The sequence below is a fragment of the Varroa destructor genome, unplaced genomic scaffold (genome assembly GCF_002443255.2).
Source record: "Varroa destructor unplaced genomic scaffold, Vdes_3.0 BEIS01000003.1, whole genome shotgun sequence".
NCBI classification, from domain to species: Eukaryota; Metazoa; Arthropoda; class Arachnida; order Mesostigmata; family Varroidae; genus Varroa; species Varroa destructor.
The window spans coordinates 1082092-1097941 of NW_019211456.1; the positions used below are offsets into that span (position 1 = coordinate 1082092).

The 15850-nt window shown below is 40.1% G+C and overlaps 1 protein-coding gene across 14 annotated transcripts in view; it reads right to left on the reverse strand.

Annotated features, from left to right (window-relative positions):
- Nucleotides 1-15695, reverse strand: part of LOC111246953 (uncharacterized) — a 63767-nt gene extending 48072 nt beyond the window's left edge. For 7 of the 14 annotated variants that reach the window (XR_015325079.1, XM_086985486.1, XM_086985484.1 and 4 more), the window contains exons 1-2: nt 14633-15690; nt 889-1188 (exon numbers count right to left, since the gene is read on the reverse strand). Coding sequence is in view for 13 of the 14 variants with exons in the window: in XM_086985486.1 (XP_086841612.1) it covers nt 889-1132 (244 nt within the window). In the remaining variant the exon portion in view is untranslated. Of the gene's footprint in view, nt 1-888; nt 1189-14632 lie in introns of all 14 variants that reach the window. The other 7 variants (XM_086985488.1, XM_086985482.1, XM_086985481.1 and 4 more) reach the window with 6 other exon arrangements.
- Nucleotides 15696-15850: the final 155 nt, after the last annotated feature.

Genomic DNA, 15850 nt, shown 5'->3' on the forward strand with positions numbered 1-15850 from the left:
GCGATTTAACAATGCGAGCGTTACGAACTGACAAATAAACATGTGGTTAGGTATGCACAGAAACATAGGTCTGACTCTGCCGCACAGTGTTTGAATAAAAATAGTCATAAATGACAAATAGATGAGGTGACGCGTTCATTCTCTCGAAAAATACTGCCTACCATGACCCTCGTATACTGTGCATTTACCCTGTATTGTCGTATAGCCTATTCATATGTTTAGGACGAGTTCGCCGGTTCGTAGGTAGCGACACCCGAACCGGATGCTCAGACTTCAGGCACAGATGTCACAGTCATTATGTTCAGTTCAGCTGTGGAACATGTGCTTTGTGTAAGCTTTACACTTATCGATTGATGGATACACAAAGAAATAGATATATAATTTAATACTACTATTTAAGATTAGAACTGTAACAGCCATACATAGAAAGCAAACTGCTCTTGTCAATTTCGAACCGTACAGCCATGGTCAATTTCTAGAAAATATGAACGATACCGTGCTGGGCACGAAATCATCCCCGAAATCGAATTTTATACATTCGAGCGTGATTGCATCGTTCTATTCTACTAATTGCTGGAAAAGTGAGCGTCTGTATGGATGGTTTCAAGGACTGTCCAAGGAACTCCTGCTGCGTTTGTCCGCATTCTAAACAACACCACGACGTAGGGGCAACCGGAATAAATAACTTTTTAAAGGCATTAAGAAGCAGCGGGTGGCTTCCAACTTAGAAGCCACCCACCGTTTTGCCGATCATGTAACATACTAGCAGACCGGATCAACGTATTGCCGCTTCAAAGCTGCTTATTACCAATAGAATTACGCACGTAACAACTTACGTACTAAGCGAGAACGAAATGCATTAAGTAAATAGGTTCCTTTGTTCTTTACCTGTATCGGTGGTTATATTGGTCACCGGAATTGACGCGTAAATATCTTCGATTCTTTCGTCGTTGTCGATTGTATTTGAGTAAATGGCGGTGCCGTTTACTCTAGAAACCGCTGTATTGATAGTAGAAACGACGGCTGGCTGGGGACGCGTTATTTTGGTTGAACCGTTTTCTTCGCCACCTTCTATTTCGCCTGATGACTGCGTGTCCGGGGGTCTAATGGACGTTACGGGTTTCCTGAACATACTGAGACGAAGACAACGTTTCTACACCTCGCTTATACTAAACAAGGCGGGGTTTCCTGGAAGTTATAAAACATACGAATACAACACATCAGTATATATCAGCCATACATCGTTTGACCGAAATAAGTAAACCAATAGATATCTGGAAAAAAGCACACAAAGAATACTTGTAGCCTCGATACGTATTGATTCTTCATTTTTTTTTTTTTTTTAATTGAAATATTCTAGGCTGTTTTTTTACGCGACAACTTGTTTTGATTTTCTTGAATTCTTTTTTATTCTTCTTTAAAAATGTATTAATAACTCAAATTTAAGAAACGCAAATTTCTAACCCCTATAATTTGGGTAATTTTAATTGAGGCTGTCTTTCTACTTTTTGATTTCTGTCAATTTACTGTCAGATTTACATTTTGCCGATTCTGTTCCGATCACAGTTTTTGTAGAGGTCGCATGGTCGATTACAGTAGATTTAACGAAATCGACTATGGCATACTGAACATGAAATCATTGAATAAACGGTACAATTCAGATGACTCTATCCCATGAAGGTCGCCTCTTTCCTGGCCTCTTTCAATGGCTTCGTCAGTGCACAAGAAAGGTATTAGATCTTCTGGAGAGAATTAGCGCTCAGTAGCGCAAGAGTCTATTCCCTGTCTAGTTGAAAAAAACCATAGTTGGTCACGTTTGACTTACTGAATATCGAGACGTGGTATTGTAACATTACCCAACATGAGTTCGTGAAGGGTAAACTACAAGCAAGACATAATCTAAGCCAGCATATAAAAATCATTGCAGGGAATTATACTGAATCGACGTCGGTTTCCTTAAGGCTTCATATCGAGTTCGTTACGGCTTGTTAATTGTGACGTTTATTGAGCTGGGGATTGATTATAGCTTTATGAACATGATCGGAAGCTATTCGATGGGTCTTTTCGAGTTGAAATCAATGATACCTCCAATTCTGAAAGGGAATGCTTGAAATTATACGGTGTTTACGTACTGTCTAGCCAACTATTTTTTCTTAAAGCTGTACGGTTATACGCTCTCACAAAGAAGCTAACTAATATAGTCAAACGATGCGATCATTTCCCCAGTGATCTTGGTAAATCGTTTAGGAGTTAGAATTTCGCCTGAAATTGCTTTCGCTGTCTATACGAATTCGAGAATTAGAGCAGCATCAGCTGCTGTAGATGCTTCGTACCCTACAGTTTAATATTAATCTTCACAAAATGCCCGCTGCTTCTATATTGTTCCGAACGATCCTCGATGAGGAAATACAGAACAAGTGCAGATTCGGTTACTTTTAGATGCGGCGTAAATCAAGCTGGTCTGTTTCTTCAGCTCATTTAGAGAGCATTCTATATGCAGACATCAATACGTAAACGTCACGTTTTGTTCACAACTGCAAAGGGAATGACGGCGTAGAGGTGGCCGGAGCCGATAGGCTCACTACGTTTTCATTTCGTCCATACGACATTTCGTAGTACATTAACACAAGACAATGTTGTTTCATAATATATTCATAAGTAATCATTGTAAGTTACTTAATGATCGGTCTTCTTGGCTCAAACGGATTCTTAACTCTTCGTACTTACTTCAAGCGTTCACATTTTTACCTAACCTCACCTGGACCAAACGTACTGCAGTAGATATATCTCAACTGCATATCTAAGCAACTCGAGAATAGAAAGGCTTCACGGTGCTATAAATCGTCTTTGTCTGCCGGTCGCTGCCTCTTCTAACATTTCAACTATACAGCCAATAACAACTAATTCCAGATAGAAAAGAACCGATAATTATGTCCCTAATAAAACAAACACGATATCCCTGTGATGATCTGTCATAACCTATAGGCAAAGGTATTTATTGGAAATTAAGATACTGCTGCTTTGATAAAGTTCCATGGCTTTCTTAGCTGGCCTTTTACATGTTATTCTTCATAGCGCTTTTATTGATTCAAAAGAACGATTGGTATGCAATACCTAATAGTTCAGTGCCAACCAGGATAGGTTGGATGACACTTTTCTCTTTCTTTTATAGCTCAATTGTAACGAGTAATTTATATATGATAAAAAATACACGGCTGTTTTTTGTGCGGTACCTATTACAACTGTCATTTGTCTGTGCTGAACGAGCGTGTTTAACGAGGTAGCATGTCCACGGTTGCACCGTGGTGTCTCTAGCTGAGGGCACGTAATTTTCGAGGGTCGAGAAAACAACTGGGCGCTAAAAGGGGCTGGAGTGACGCCACAGCGCGGGCTCTCTCTTCTCATTGGTACTGCATTTGGTCAGCGATGGTCCGATATATTCGCTGCGTGAATCACTCAAAGGTCAAGCTTGCCGCGGCCGTCAAGACAAGAGCAGGGACGGTAAATGAGCATAAAGCTATGGTTTCCCAATCAAAGCTATGATGGACAGGGAGGATCTTTAGGGAAGCTATAGCAGAGAATCGTCGGGAGATATCTTCGAGTGTTCATGCGTTGTCAAAATGAATAACTTATATTCAATATGTTTTGTACAGCTTCTTCTCCGACATAGGTAAAAGCCAACTGCCTCAACAGCCCACTACATATTGTGAGTGTTATCATTTTTGGACTGTGGATAGCTATGTAAGCAGTGCATGTCTGAATAGATGGGCCTGCAAACACAATTTGAAATAACAATTTGTTGATACTAGCTGCACGTACAAGCTATTAGAACACGTGCTTTGTGCTCGTTATGCACCAACAAGGCACTCCTATTGCTTCTATATAAACCAATCGGGACGGTTATTTGCATCATCCGTACAGGAACTATTTGATAAATGGTGACTGTCGGGTCATATATGTCGTTGTTGTCGGGCGCATCATACTTTCTAGACAGGTGTCATAACACGATGTCGAGTTACTGGGGTCTTCACGTTATTACCGAACGGAACGTTTTGGTGGTTCAGGTCCTCTCCGATTAAAATAGCGTGGACTGCGTCTACCAGAAATTTTCACGTCCGTAGTCATTCTAGACTAAGCGTGCCGAAATCACCATCTAAACCAATCCTTAGTACCGCTCAATGGTTAAACGAACTTCAATTCGAATTCTACCTAAAAGAAGTAAAATGTAGCCAGAAAACAAAATCGTATCTACCGTTAATTAATGTTTTCATTCCAATGATTCGACTGCCAGACGACGCGAACTCGCCATCTTTGTGTCGTTGTTGTCTAGTGACTGGCACGATTTCTCTGATAGGCTTTTGAATTGCTTCTCTAACTTTTAAAAATTCTAGAACGTTTGGCACAACACTGATCTGGACAGCTAAATGTTCTAGTACTATCTGAAATGGTGCGTAGCGCGAACGTTTGAAAATTTTTTAAGACTACCAAAGCATATTTTTAGCCTAAAGTAAGGAGAGGGCATACATCAGTAATCATCATACTGGTTACGCCATAAGTTAAGTAGTTCGGTCATGAGTAGTATATTCTTTCATAACAGACGTGTGCTATAGAATAATCGAGATCCTTAACAGGCCATAAAACGTTCTCAGGTCGCAAAGCACAGAAACTTCTGAAGCGTTAAACACGGCCTTATTGAGTTTGTCTGATCACGTGTGTTTTTATATCGCTATATATTTCAATGCAGTGCTGGACACTATTTAATTTTCCCAACAACTCAACTTCTCATACCTTACTTGTTTTTTTTCACAGCTCTTAAGGTGCATGGAAAAACAATCATCTGGTAACTGCTGCTTAGCGAACGATCTGCCACTGAAAAGTCTCTGCCAAATATTACTGCCCTTGCTACTTTCAACGTATTTCGACCCAGAAGAAGTTAAGAGACATGGTAGTCCCACAAAACTTCAAGGCATGCTGTTTTGGGTGTGCATCGATACGAAGCATGGCTAATTTGCGATCACGTACCTAAAAGAAGTAAAATGAAGCTTGTTTCGCCTGTAATGTATGATTGACTCTTACTACAAAGTCTGCACTCTCACAGACACATTTTTAAGCGAAGTGCATAGATGTTAACTTGTCGTGAGTAGTTACAAGTATTTTTGCCCGATCAAGCTAAACTCTAATTACCCGCTAAGTAAACGAACGAACTAACTGATAGAAAAACTCTGATTCGCCCCTGCTGAAAGAGCGCTGACTTATTGGCCTCCAACTGAAGTTTCTATTTGAGTCATTTTGCCACTAAATTCTGAAACGATGTACTTCGAAGTGCAAGTTGACTCGTAATCAACGTCTCTCGTAACTGGTCTTCCCACAGAGCGCGTTTTTAATTCAAGCAAGCACTACTCATTGTGTAGAAGCAAGTAGAGGTCATGAAAACTTTACGCAAACCTTTACATCAAGCCCATAACGATGTATTTTTTGGCCTCGTTTAAATGCAATGCCAGTCTATTGTAATGCTTAAGCGTTATCCTATAGCAACTTATGTTTGTCGCATATCCACTGTACTTTTATAGAGGGTAAATTCGAGCTGTCCGTACTTCACAGGCATCCAAAAGTATTTACTAACAATATTTTAAATAAATTCGAATTAAGGCCTACCCTTACTTCGACCGCTGTTAGCGAAAATGTCCGTGAGAACTGCGAATACCTCATTCAATTAATTGCAGACAAGTGAAGTTTAAGACACGAGTCGGAACAGCAACTGCATAAAATATGCTTTTATCACGGAAACAATTAAATTTCACAAAGAAATCAACATGGTGCTCTCAGGCGGTAACTCGGAGTCTGCCTGCTAATCGTTCCACTTCCTGGTCCCTATCAAAGGAAAATTGCTCAGTTAACATCATCAACAGTCACTTGATGCACAGGACACTAAAACCGATAGCATATATTAGAACTAGTAACTTTCTTACACCAATAACTAACTAGACATTTTAAAATAAGTAATTCTAAGGCGACAGTAGACTACTGTTCCGGAAATTTATTTTGAACCCCTCAGAAAAATTTGTTTTGTTTCTTCCGTCGATTCAGTCGAGACGAATTATTATAAGATGCAGCCACTCAGATATCGAAATGTGTCACGCGTAAATCACGAAAGGTAGATGCACTCGCAAACTGCTATGGTAAATTATACAGTAGCTACTGTTGCGGATCACTTATGAAACGTTGCTAAAATCAGGGTGAAGCTACGCTTAGTCTGATATCGATGTATTTGCGAACCTGTTAAAAAAAATAGGTTAGATTTGCTCGTGCTGAATAAAATTAATGCTCCTTTCCAAGAAGCAAGTGCTTCCACTAGGAAAGATTCAGTGATGTCAAAAAAAGCACAGGAAGCAACCCTACAATGCTCTCGGCATCTGACGTTGCTTTAAATCGCCAGTATTTTCATTGGACTATATTATCGCGTTTTACGAGCCTGCAAATGCAGAAAAGGTCAACATTAGGCTCAAATTCAGATGGTCCGATAAAGGAACATTAGTGCCATCTACCAAAACATTATGTTGCTAGCAGGAAATCTGAATGCGATCTGCTTGACTTGGTAGACAACAATAATACTGCTTATCTTCTACTTAGAGGACAGCACTCTGCTAACGAAACATAACATGTGGCCTATTGAATACAAATTTGAGGCTAGGCATGAGTATGCTTCGGTAAGAAATACCGATAGCAGTAGAAAAGTCGATGAAAAAAATGATTGTCAAATTGCTTCTGTTGTCCGGTCCTTCCAAATTACTCGTATCTTCGCCCTCGACCACTGACTCACTCGACAACAAGCCCTGAAAACGATGCTAAGACCGCAATCAGCCGAGGCCTATCGCCAGGGGAATTTCAACTGAGAATCTCGACTATAGAAAGGGAACAAAATGTCTTTCCTATCTTGCACATAAGACACTCGTAGAGGCAGGGCTGCGAGATCAGTTTAGCAAAAGATACGTGGATTTTTACGGACCGCGACGGGCCGGCAAGAAGCAATATATCTCATCAACTGAAGCCGGGCATGTTGTGAGGAAATGGATATATCTGTCAAGGAATGGCGTCTTGGTTCCTGTGACAAATAATAGCAACAAAATAATAATAACAACAAGGGCAAAAATATGAGGTAGTTGTTTAAGAGAAACAAAAAGTCAACAAAAAGATTTTACTTTTATAGCGTAACAAAGTATGCCACTCCTTACGATAAATAGTACTAAATTTCTTTTTAGAACAAACAGGTACAATATTGCTGTAGAAGCAGCGGATAGTATTGTCAAATATTTTAGGTAATACCCTCTGAAAGCTGCGAAGTTAAGCTTAAGAAACATGTTTTTTTTTGGCCGGCATCGGGCTGTTGGCTTCAGAGTGCCTTTCAACAATACTAGAGTGATCGTGACCTGCGCGCGCGGCTTCGTGGTCACGCGCCTCCTAATGTGAATTACAATAGCCCATAGCGAACACCCGATCAGCTAGGCCTATGCACCTCAAGTAACACTGACAGCACGGAGTTCCCTCCAAATTCCGGAAATTTCTGCGAAATAATCATTGTATTTATGATGACCAGCTGCATAATTGCAACATAAGCGGCGTGTCAAAACTCAGTAGCTTAAAATCTAAGACATATGAACTCTATTCTAAACGCATTAAAACGATCTGTCCTTTAGTTGGTAGAGAAGCTTGGCAGTAATGTCACGTACGATATAATCGCGGACTGCTAAATGCGCCACGCGAACATTTCCACGAACGTAGTGAAAGAATTTTTATTATTGTTTTTAGAGAGTTAGTCAACGATTATGTATGTGCTTAGTTGCTGATTAGTTCTTTATAGCCTACGTTTATCGATAGTCGTTCTTTCATGATCGATCGCTGAATCACTTCCGATCAGTCCGTTAGATTAGTATGATCGTCCAAGCGCAAGCCGGAGACGATATCTTGTTATCTCGGTCGCTGTTTTATCTTGCAACTCTCATGATCCACCTTGCTTATCTCTGGAAGGGCTATTCGTAATATTGCGCGAACTTCCTATTCGGCGCCGATGTCGTATTGTCAGTACGACCGACTCGAAATCTGCTTGTTTAGTACGAAATCAGCCACACCCACTGGTGCCCCGGGGTGCAAGTGGTGTTGCACGCGGGCCCCTCCGCTGTTGAGCCATACCGACGATGGCAACCGTAATCGTTGATATCACGGTTCTTCTTTCAGATTCAGCGACAGCTTCGACGGTCGACGATCAAGAGTTGTTGATAACACGCGGATAGTGCCGAAAGAAAATTAGCAGAAAGGTCAAACGCGAACTCTGCCATCTCGAACGATTATACGTACGTCTTCAAACAACGTCTTCGTGCTGACCACGGTAGCCATTGCGTTTGTTCTTACCCTAACCTGTTATTACCCATTCATTTTCTGGATATGTTATTACAGCGTTATTGTTTTTGCTTTAAGCAGGATAGCTTTCACTAAAACTAACTAACTTGATAGCACCGTCATTGTTACACGAAAATGGTTAGCAAATTAATTCTTAAAAGGGTAGGTCATGCGAATCTGGCTGTTTTGCTCTAAAGGTCTTTTACGCTACGTTGACGTCAATTTCGTGTGATCTAAATTGATAAAATCGAAGGAACAGGGAGGGTGTTGCTCTCGTATTAAACACCAAAAGTAGCTGTGACATTTTTCTTCTATTGTCAAGCTGAATGGTATTTAATTGGCCCTCAGAACTATCATAATACATATATACGTGAGGAAAAAGATCGTTTCTTTTTTTTAGCAACTCATAATAGTTATTTGATTGCGAAATTTAATGCATAACATGACGCAAATGAAAGTACGCAGCGTGGACAAACTTACCCATCTATTAGAACCGATCTCCGACACCAGTTGGTCTGTCCTAATTCAGACGTAAAATGTCACACGCACAATTTTCAAGGCTCTCCTTCCTTTTATTCGATTAGGCAACAAGTTGATAAACACGGACGAGTAAATCAGCCAGTAATAAACCATCGCCATAGGCCTATAATTCGTATGGCTCTAGTATCTCTTTTGATAAAATCCCTTTTAATAAATCCCTTTTAAAATACCTTTTAATTATAAGATCTTTCTAGCTTGTTTCGTACACAATGTGATAAATATTTCCAAGTCATAAATCGTTTTCGGAAATATACTAACATTGTTGTTTAGAATTAGTGCTGCGTCACGGATAGCATTGTCCGTACTGATATTATCAAGTGTACAAACGTGCACTCAAGTCAAATGGTCATGTGTACAAATCTAGACAGCACAACTTCTCAGGCTGGCCATCTAGGCTAACACTAATGTGCCTACTTATGAAACGGATTAGAATTTCCAAGTATTTGTTTGTGACACTCGAGATACGCGCATCCATCCCGTGGTTTTCGTTTCTATAATATCTTCGGCGCATAGAAAATGTCGGCCATGGCTTAGCCAAGTAAAACATAGCAAGAGTTCTAGAAACATTTTTCCTTCGATTATCGAGTTCGGTGTTGCTTCAAGGCACGTTAAGCCGTTTTGCTGAACTAATCTGGGCTTTCTTCAAGCGATCTGTTATGCGGCAAGGTGATCAGCAACTTCCCATAGTTACAACTTTTTCACCTTCTATTCTAAAACAGTATTTGAATCCTATTTTAGGCCTAGCGAATTTGTGGTTCAAGTCCACTAACGCGTATACTTAGCTAGATACTAGAACCAACTAGAAATACTAACAATCTGGATTTCCACTATTTTTTTTCTTTTCGTGAACAGGGACACTTAAGTGATACTTAATAGTGCGTAAATGCCAACTCCTCAATATCATTCCATAACTTAGTAATCTAAGAAGAACTGTGAAGTATCAATCTACTTAACTGTTCTATAAAAATATATAATCGTCTGTAAAATTAATCAAAACACTGCTGCTCTACTGTTGCTGCGATAGTAGAAAACTTCCAAGACAGACTGAAAATTGATAGTAATGAATATATAATGAAATTGATAAAAAATAAATACATACGTGTGTTAATATTCGTCACAGCTGTTGTTTTTCTTATAACAATTACATGATGATGACACCTTCTCAGAGCAGCAAAACAGTATATGCTACAAAAGCCGATGTTGGTAGGTCATGCTCTAGCCAAAAGTAATCCAAACAATTGCTGGGAAATAAAAGAGGCAACGTGAAGGTAGACAAAGTGATGCCAGCGGCAATGGATTAGCGGAGTTGTGTGTCAATCAATAAACAGCGAACACCGATTCATTGGCATACATCGGTATCCGGCAGAGAAATAATAACGTTGAACGCTCATTAGTGATGAAGGTGGTCCTTTGCTCAGAGCGGCATTGTCAATATAACCGTTATGATATATCACTCAGTTATGGCGACTTTCGTTCCCCTGGACACTTAGACAACATTTTTTAAGGCTCTTAAATTATTAAGATACCGTTATTTTATATAATATGATTATATGTTTATTGCTGTCCTTCCTCTGGGTAGAAGCCTTAGAGTTCAAATTGGGCACTACCCAGCAATTTTATATAGATAATAATAAAGATAATGGTACGCTATCCCTTGGAGTAGTTTAATCATTACCACATTGCGTCACAACTAAAATCGAAAAGTTTAAAATGCTATTGAACATTGAAGGTTCATCACGGCTTTGAAAAAATCCAACCTGAACGACCGGTTGCACAAGTTGGACTTCAATTACCAAATTGAGACTCGCGAATGTTCGCCTTATAATCGTAACAAAGTACTAAATATTGTATCAATTATACAGTATCACAGCTACAAGGTAGTAAATGAAGGAACTTAACAAATAAGAAATACATTACAAATGGAACCGTTTATCTAACAAAAATATTTAGTCTCGGTTGCGAGGATATTAACGACAAAAAATTTCGGTCCTATTAGTTCGATCTAATATACTAATTACTACCTAGAACTATACTTCACTACAATGACGCTAAAGATTCTGGTTCATATTTGATCAGCTAGTGTAAAAATCTTACATGGGTTCTATCGCACATTTATTGAAAACAAAATGTCGTAATTGGTCTGTCTCTGTTAGCAACGCTAAAAATGAAATCTTTAGCATAATTATGGGGTATCGATCTGATTGACAGTAATTAATCGAAGTGTATCATTCGTGAGTAATCATAAAACTGTTGCATCTGACTACGGTGTTAAAGCTACCGTCAAACGAATCGGGGACTTTAGCTCCGGAGGTCTGATGCCTATATCATTAGGGATTTTAGCCTCTGCCGGGAAATAAAGTGAATCTTTTGCGAGCGAACCAGTTTCTTTTGTGCAAGAAAATATCTATTTCACTCAGTCAACATCGACTGGGTCAACCGATCGAATACATTTCTTTTATAATTTCAACATCATTCATGGCTGTTCGTGGGTTTGTGCGAATTCATCGTAAGCGACCAAACTTTCGTCAGCAGTCAAGCCGACCAACACTTGCTAGTGAGGCTGTGAACGGTCGGCTGGGTAACCAATCGCTGGCAACGCGAACTTCTCAGAATCAACAACGGTCTGCTCGGCAGTGGAGAAGCGATGATAGTGGACATCAGCGTTATTCCAGCTGGACTCCTTTGCTTATTCTGTTGATTTACTGGCAGAGAAGTATATATGTCATCGCCTTTTTATCATAGCAAGCATCGTAGCACGATTAAGTATCATTGCGTTAAACACAATGAGAGAAAAAGAAGAACGCAGGTGTGTATCTGCGAGCGAGGCAGGAAATGTAAATTCTTTCTTTCATTCTTTCAGCCAGTAATTTGATGTTTTCACGTGGATCGAAAAATGATTAACGACAGAGTTCATGAAATGCGTGGCAAACGTACCACAGCCTTATACTGTAGGAAAACATTTTATCGTTTTTTCACAGTTGGCGTATTATTCGTGTATATTACGCATGGCCTCTGCTTTGACCTTGATTACAGAAAACCTCCATAGAAGAACCAGTGATTATGTTCTCACTATTTTATATTCATTGTCTCAGGGCTTTTGATCGAAATTGTACATATGTGAGGTGGTATATATATATATGTATGGTTTTCGCTATTATTGGGAGCTGCTTAGCAATATACAGCCATTACCTTGGCGAGTCTTTTTTCTGTCGTATTAAGTCCTAGCTACTGAACCAATTTCGGTGTTACCTGATAACGTATTTGTCGATAGTCTACCTTTAAATAAGGGAGATTACGAAGGAAACATAGTTTCATAATAGAATAGTAGTTTGATGAGACACAGCTTAAGGTAGCTACTGATCACTTAGTAAGCTATCGAGCGCGTTCTCTCATTTTGTGTTTAAGACTCTACATCTATCGTAACGACATATCTCTACGTACTGTTTGTTGCGCTGACAGGCATCGTTTGACACTGAAACATTTTGAAGAATCTCCGTTGCCACTGTGGTTAGCCCTTTCTAGCCTTTGCTTACTTTCCTATAGCGGCACAAAACCCGCAGATGGCGTTCGCTTTTTACCCGTATCCTTTTAATGCGCAAATATTATTATCTTATAAGACTAAAACATCCTCTGAAACACTAGAAGCGGTTAGTACTAATATTAATTATACTACAGAAAACTCTAATTTGCTTTACTTGATCCTTTTGCAAATAAATTCGCACCAAAAAATACTCAATTTGCTGATAGAAACAATTGTGTGGGCATTCAAAGCGCACTACTGTCGTGAGTTTCTGACGCCTGCGATGTTCTTCTTCAAACTCTAACTAAGAGAACTCTAACTATAACAAAGATGTCTGGAATTTGTGCTGCCCTTGGAAAGCATAGCTGAATCGATTGGTTCAGGAAACGTTGTACGAAGTATTTACACCTCAAATATACTTTGTACCTAGGATGACTTTTTTTGCTTGATAACGACGAAGAAAATCCAATCTTTTGAAGAAGATCTTTCGATTAGTGCGACTGTTATATCTTGAGATTTGGATTTATCATATGCAACCGTAAAGAATCCTCTACATCTACAGAGAAATTCCCAGTAAGGTTCCCACTCCTTAATCGATAGACAAAATCTGCGCATTTTTTGGCCTGCTTCTCGGCGTTGCAGAGCCTGTCACAGTGTGATATCTATAAGATAAATCATGGATAACAAGTTACGAGTTTGATGAAGAAATGCTGCGAGCTAACAAAAGGTGGAACAGATCCGGCATATTTGAAGTGAAAAAGCTAATGAAGGAAACCATCATTTGTGTGCCTCGTAGGCCAGGCAAGCCCACTCTGTACAACTGTAAAGGGCAGCGCCTATGCGAGAAATAACCCAGAACAATGCAACACAAAGCTCTGGCGCACATCGCTGACACGATGCACAGTTACTCAGCTGCATTGGAAATCTTTGATACACCCACCTACCATATCCGTAAGATAATCTATGCATCACTGTCATCGATGGCTTAGATGCATAGCTTATCTTAGGCTTCAGATGGAGTAATAAACCCAAATATGATTTTTCTAAAAAATATCAAATATTGTTATGAAGATTCATCCCGAAATTCATTAAAGGTTTCAAAAAAGTTTGTAAAAAATGTATCGCTGACCATAACTTTAGCGTTGAAAAGCAACAAGCAAGATTATCATTGAAGCAATTCCTCATTAAACGTCTCTATATAACGTTATTATGGCAGTCTCTAAAGTCTTTGGGAAATTGTTTATTGATAGTTTAGGTATAAAGAAATTAAGAGGAAAATCTTGCCAGTTAGATGAATTTGCAGATATTTTTTTGTTTCAATACTGTTATATTATTATGTCAAGTCTACCATTTATTTCTTTATAGCATGAAGCTCCAGAGCAGACAATAATACTCATATGCCCATTTTCATTTTTTATCTAACGTTTCCTCAGCAGATATAGGTGTGAAAATAAGTATCTACCTATTTCGTTGCTAATCCGCACGCAAGTGTTTACGTTGCAGGAAGTCAGGCATACATATCGCGTCAAATGATATTGCGTCGTATGTATGCGCAATCATTAAAAACAATGACGCCACAGTAGACAGAGGAGAATACTCTCCTACGTTAGATATATACGGTTCATCGAGCCAAACAAAAAAGTTTTCCTCCCATCTACAAGTGCGTGTTTGTATCTAGTATACATGACATTAACGATCATCACGCGCTTGTTCCTTGCAGGGCGTCGTAACACAGTTTGCCCGGAAACGTACGTAGAATAAAGCTGTACTATCAGTGGCAAATCATCCACTTGCCACCAGGGGGCAGCAAAAAAATAAATAACAGACAGATGGACCAATAGACCTCCGGGGTAATCCCTCTTGACGAGTGAGTAAACTTCATTGTAATGACTTCTTTCGCGGGAGAAACGCTTCGGTGTAAAATAGCCTTTTAAGGAAAATCAGCTGTAACCGAAGAGTAAGCAACAATACCGCCAAACACTTGAAGTTGCAACCAGCAGAACGTTTTGCAAGAATAGTGTATTGCAGAATGTAACTAATAACAAGTACGCGCCAAATAGGCTTTAGACTCGCTACGCAACAAGCTGTATATGAACACGCCAAGATCGTAGATTGTAAGAACATCACATTAAGAAAATCATCATTTGTTCAGCGTGTTCATCGATGATATTCACCCACCTGCTCGCTTAACATCCGCCGGTTAACAACTGCAGACGCCGCAGCTGCAATCCTGAAGTAGCATGACTAAGTCCGCCAGTTGCTTGAGCACGTTTCCAATCGTATCTAGCGCACCTGCACTACAAGGCATCGACTATTGCAACAGAAAAACAACCAGGTAATAGAGAATATAAGGCTTGCTCTGCATGGGAGCAGCGTTATCGGTTGATTTGATTGCACTCGCGCGGTAATTACTTGTGGAGCACAAATTACAGTCACTGCGACGCAGTCACAGTGTTACGGAAATCGTATGCGCTTGTATGTAACATTGGAGTCCTTCTGCACTTCTGCAATGATTAAGTCACAAAGTTCCGTGGTATAATTCCAATGGTAACAACAGGAAAACGATTTGCTAGCTGGACTACAGGCGTAGACAGCATGCGTTTAAAAAACACTGTAAATAAATCCAGGGTGGGTTTTTCGTTTTTCCATCAACTACGTTTTGGTCTCACAGGAAAGACACGCCACTTACTCTGATCGCACTGTGTGCGCCATTCTCGTCATTACTATCGTAAACAAACATATCATGGCGAGATTACTGCTCCTACAAAAAATGGGTTTGAAAAAATGGAAACCATTGACGACCCAAGACAAATGCACGATCATCAAAGCAACTCGAAAATTCTTGCATTAAAGTACAGCGCCACCCAGAGGAGGGTCTGGAGACAGTGCGAATCAGCAGCTTCCTCCTCAGCCTATCGAGTCCCGAAGCGGCAGCCAGGAAAGGGAATGCGAGGGAGTGTGGCTGAAAAGACCAAATGCACACCACCAGAGGGAGTTGCTATCCCATCATCACCACCATCGCTACCGCCGCCTTCTCACGTTTGCGCAGTTGAGCCACTGTAATGTCAACAGGATCCGCAGCATCAGCAAAAGTAGTTGTTGTTGCTGTTACAGTGTCAGAAGCTCATCATCGTAACATCGTACTGAAAATACATATCATCGTTAGGCATGTTGTATGTGGTACTTAAATATGGTTAATGAAACAACTGAGCGAAAGTAGGGACCACTTTGTTGCTGTCGCCATTATCGTCCCACTCTTACTCGCTTCATGTTCATGTCCCGAGAGGGCGCTCCTCGACAGGCACGGTGGTGGCGGCGGCGTTCCTGAGCAACGGCAACTGTATCAGGAAAGGGCAGCACCAACAGCTGCGGAAGTGTCGCCGACGGTGGCGGCAG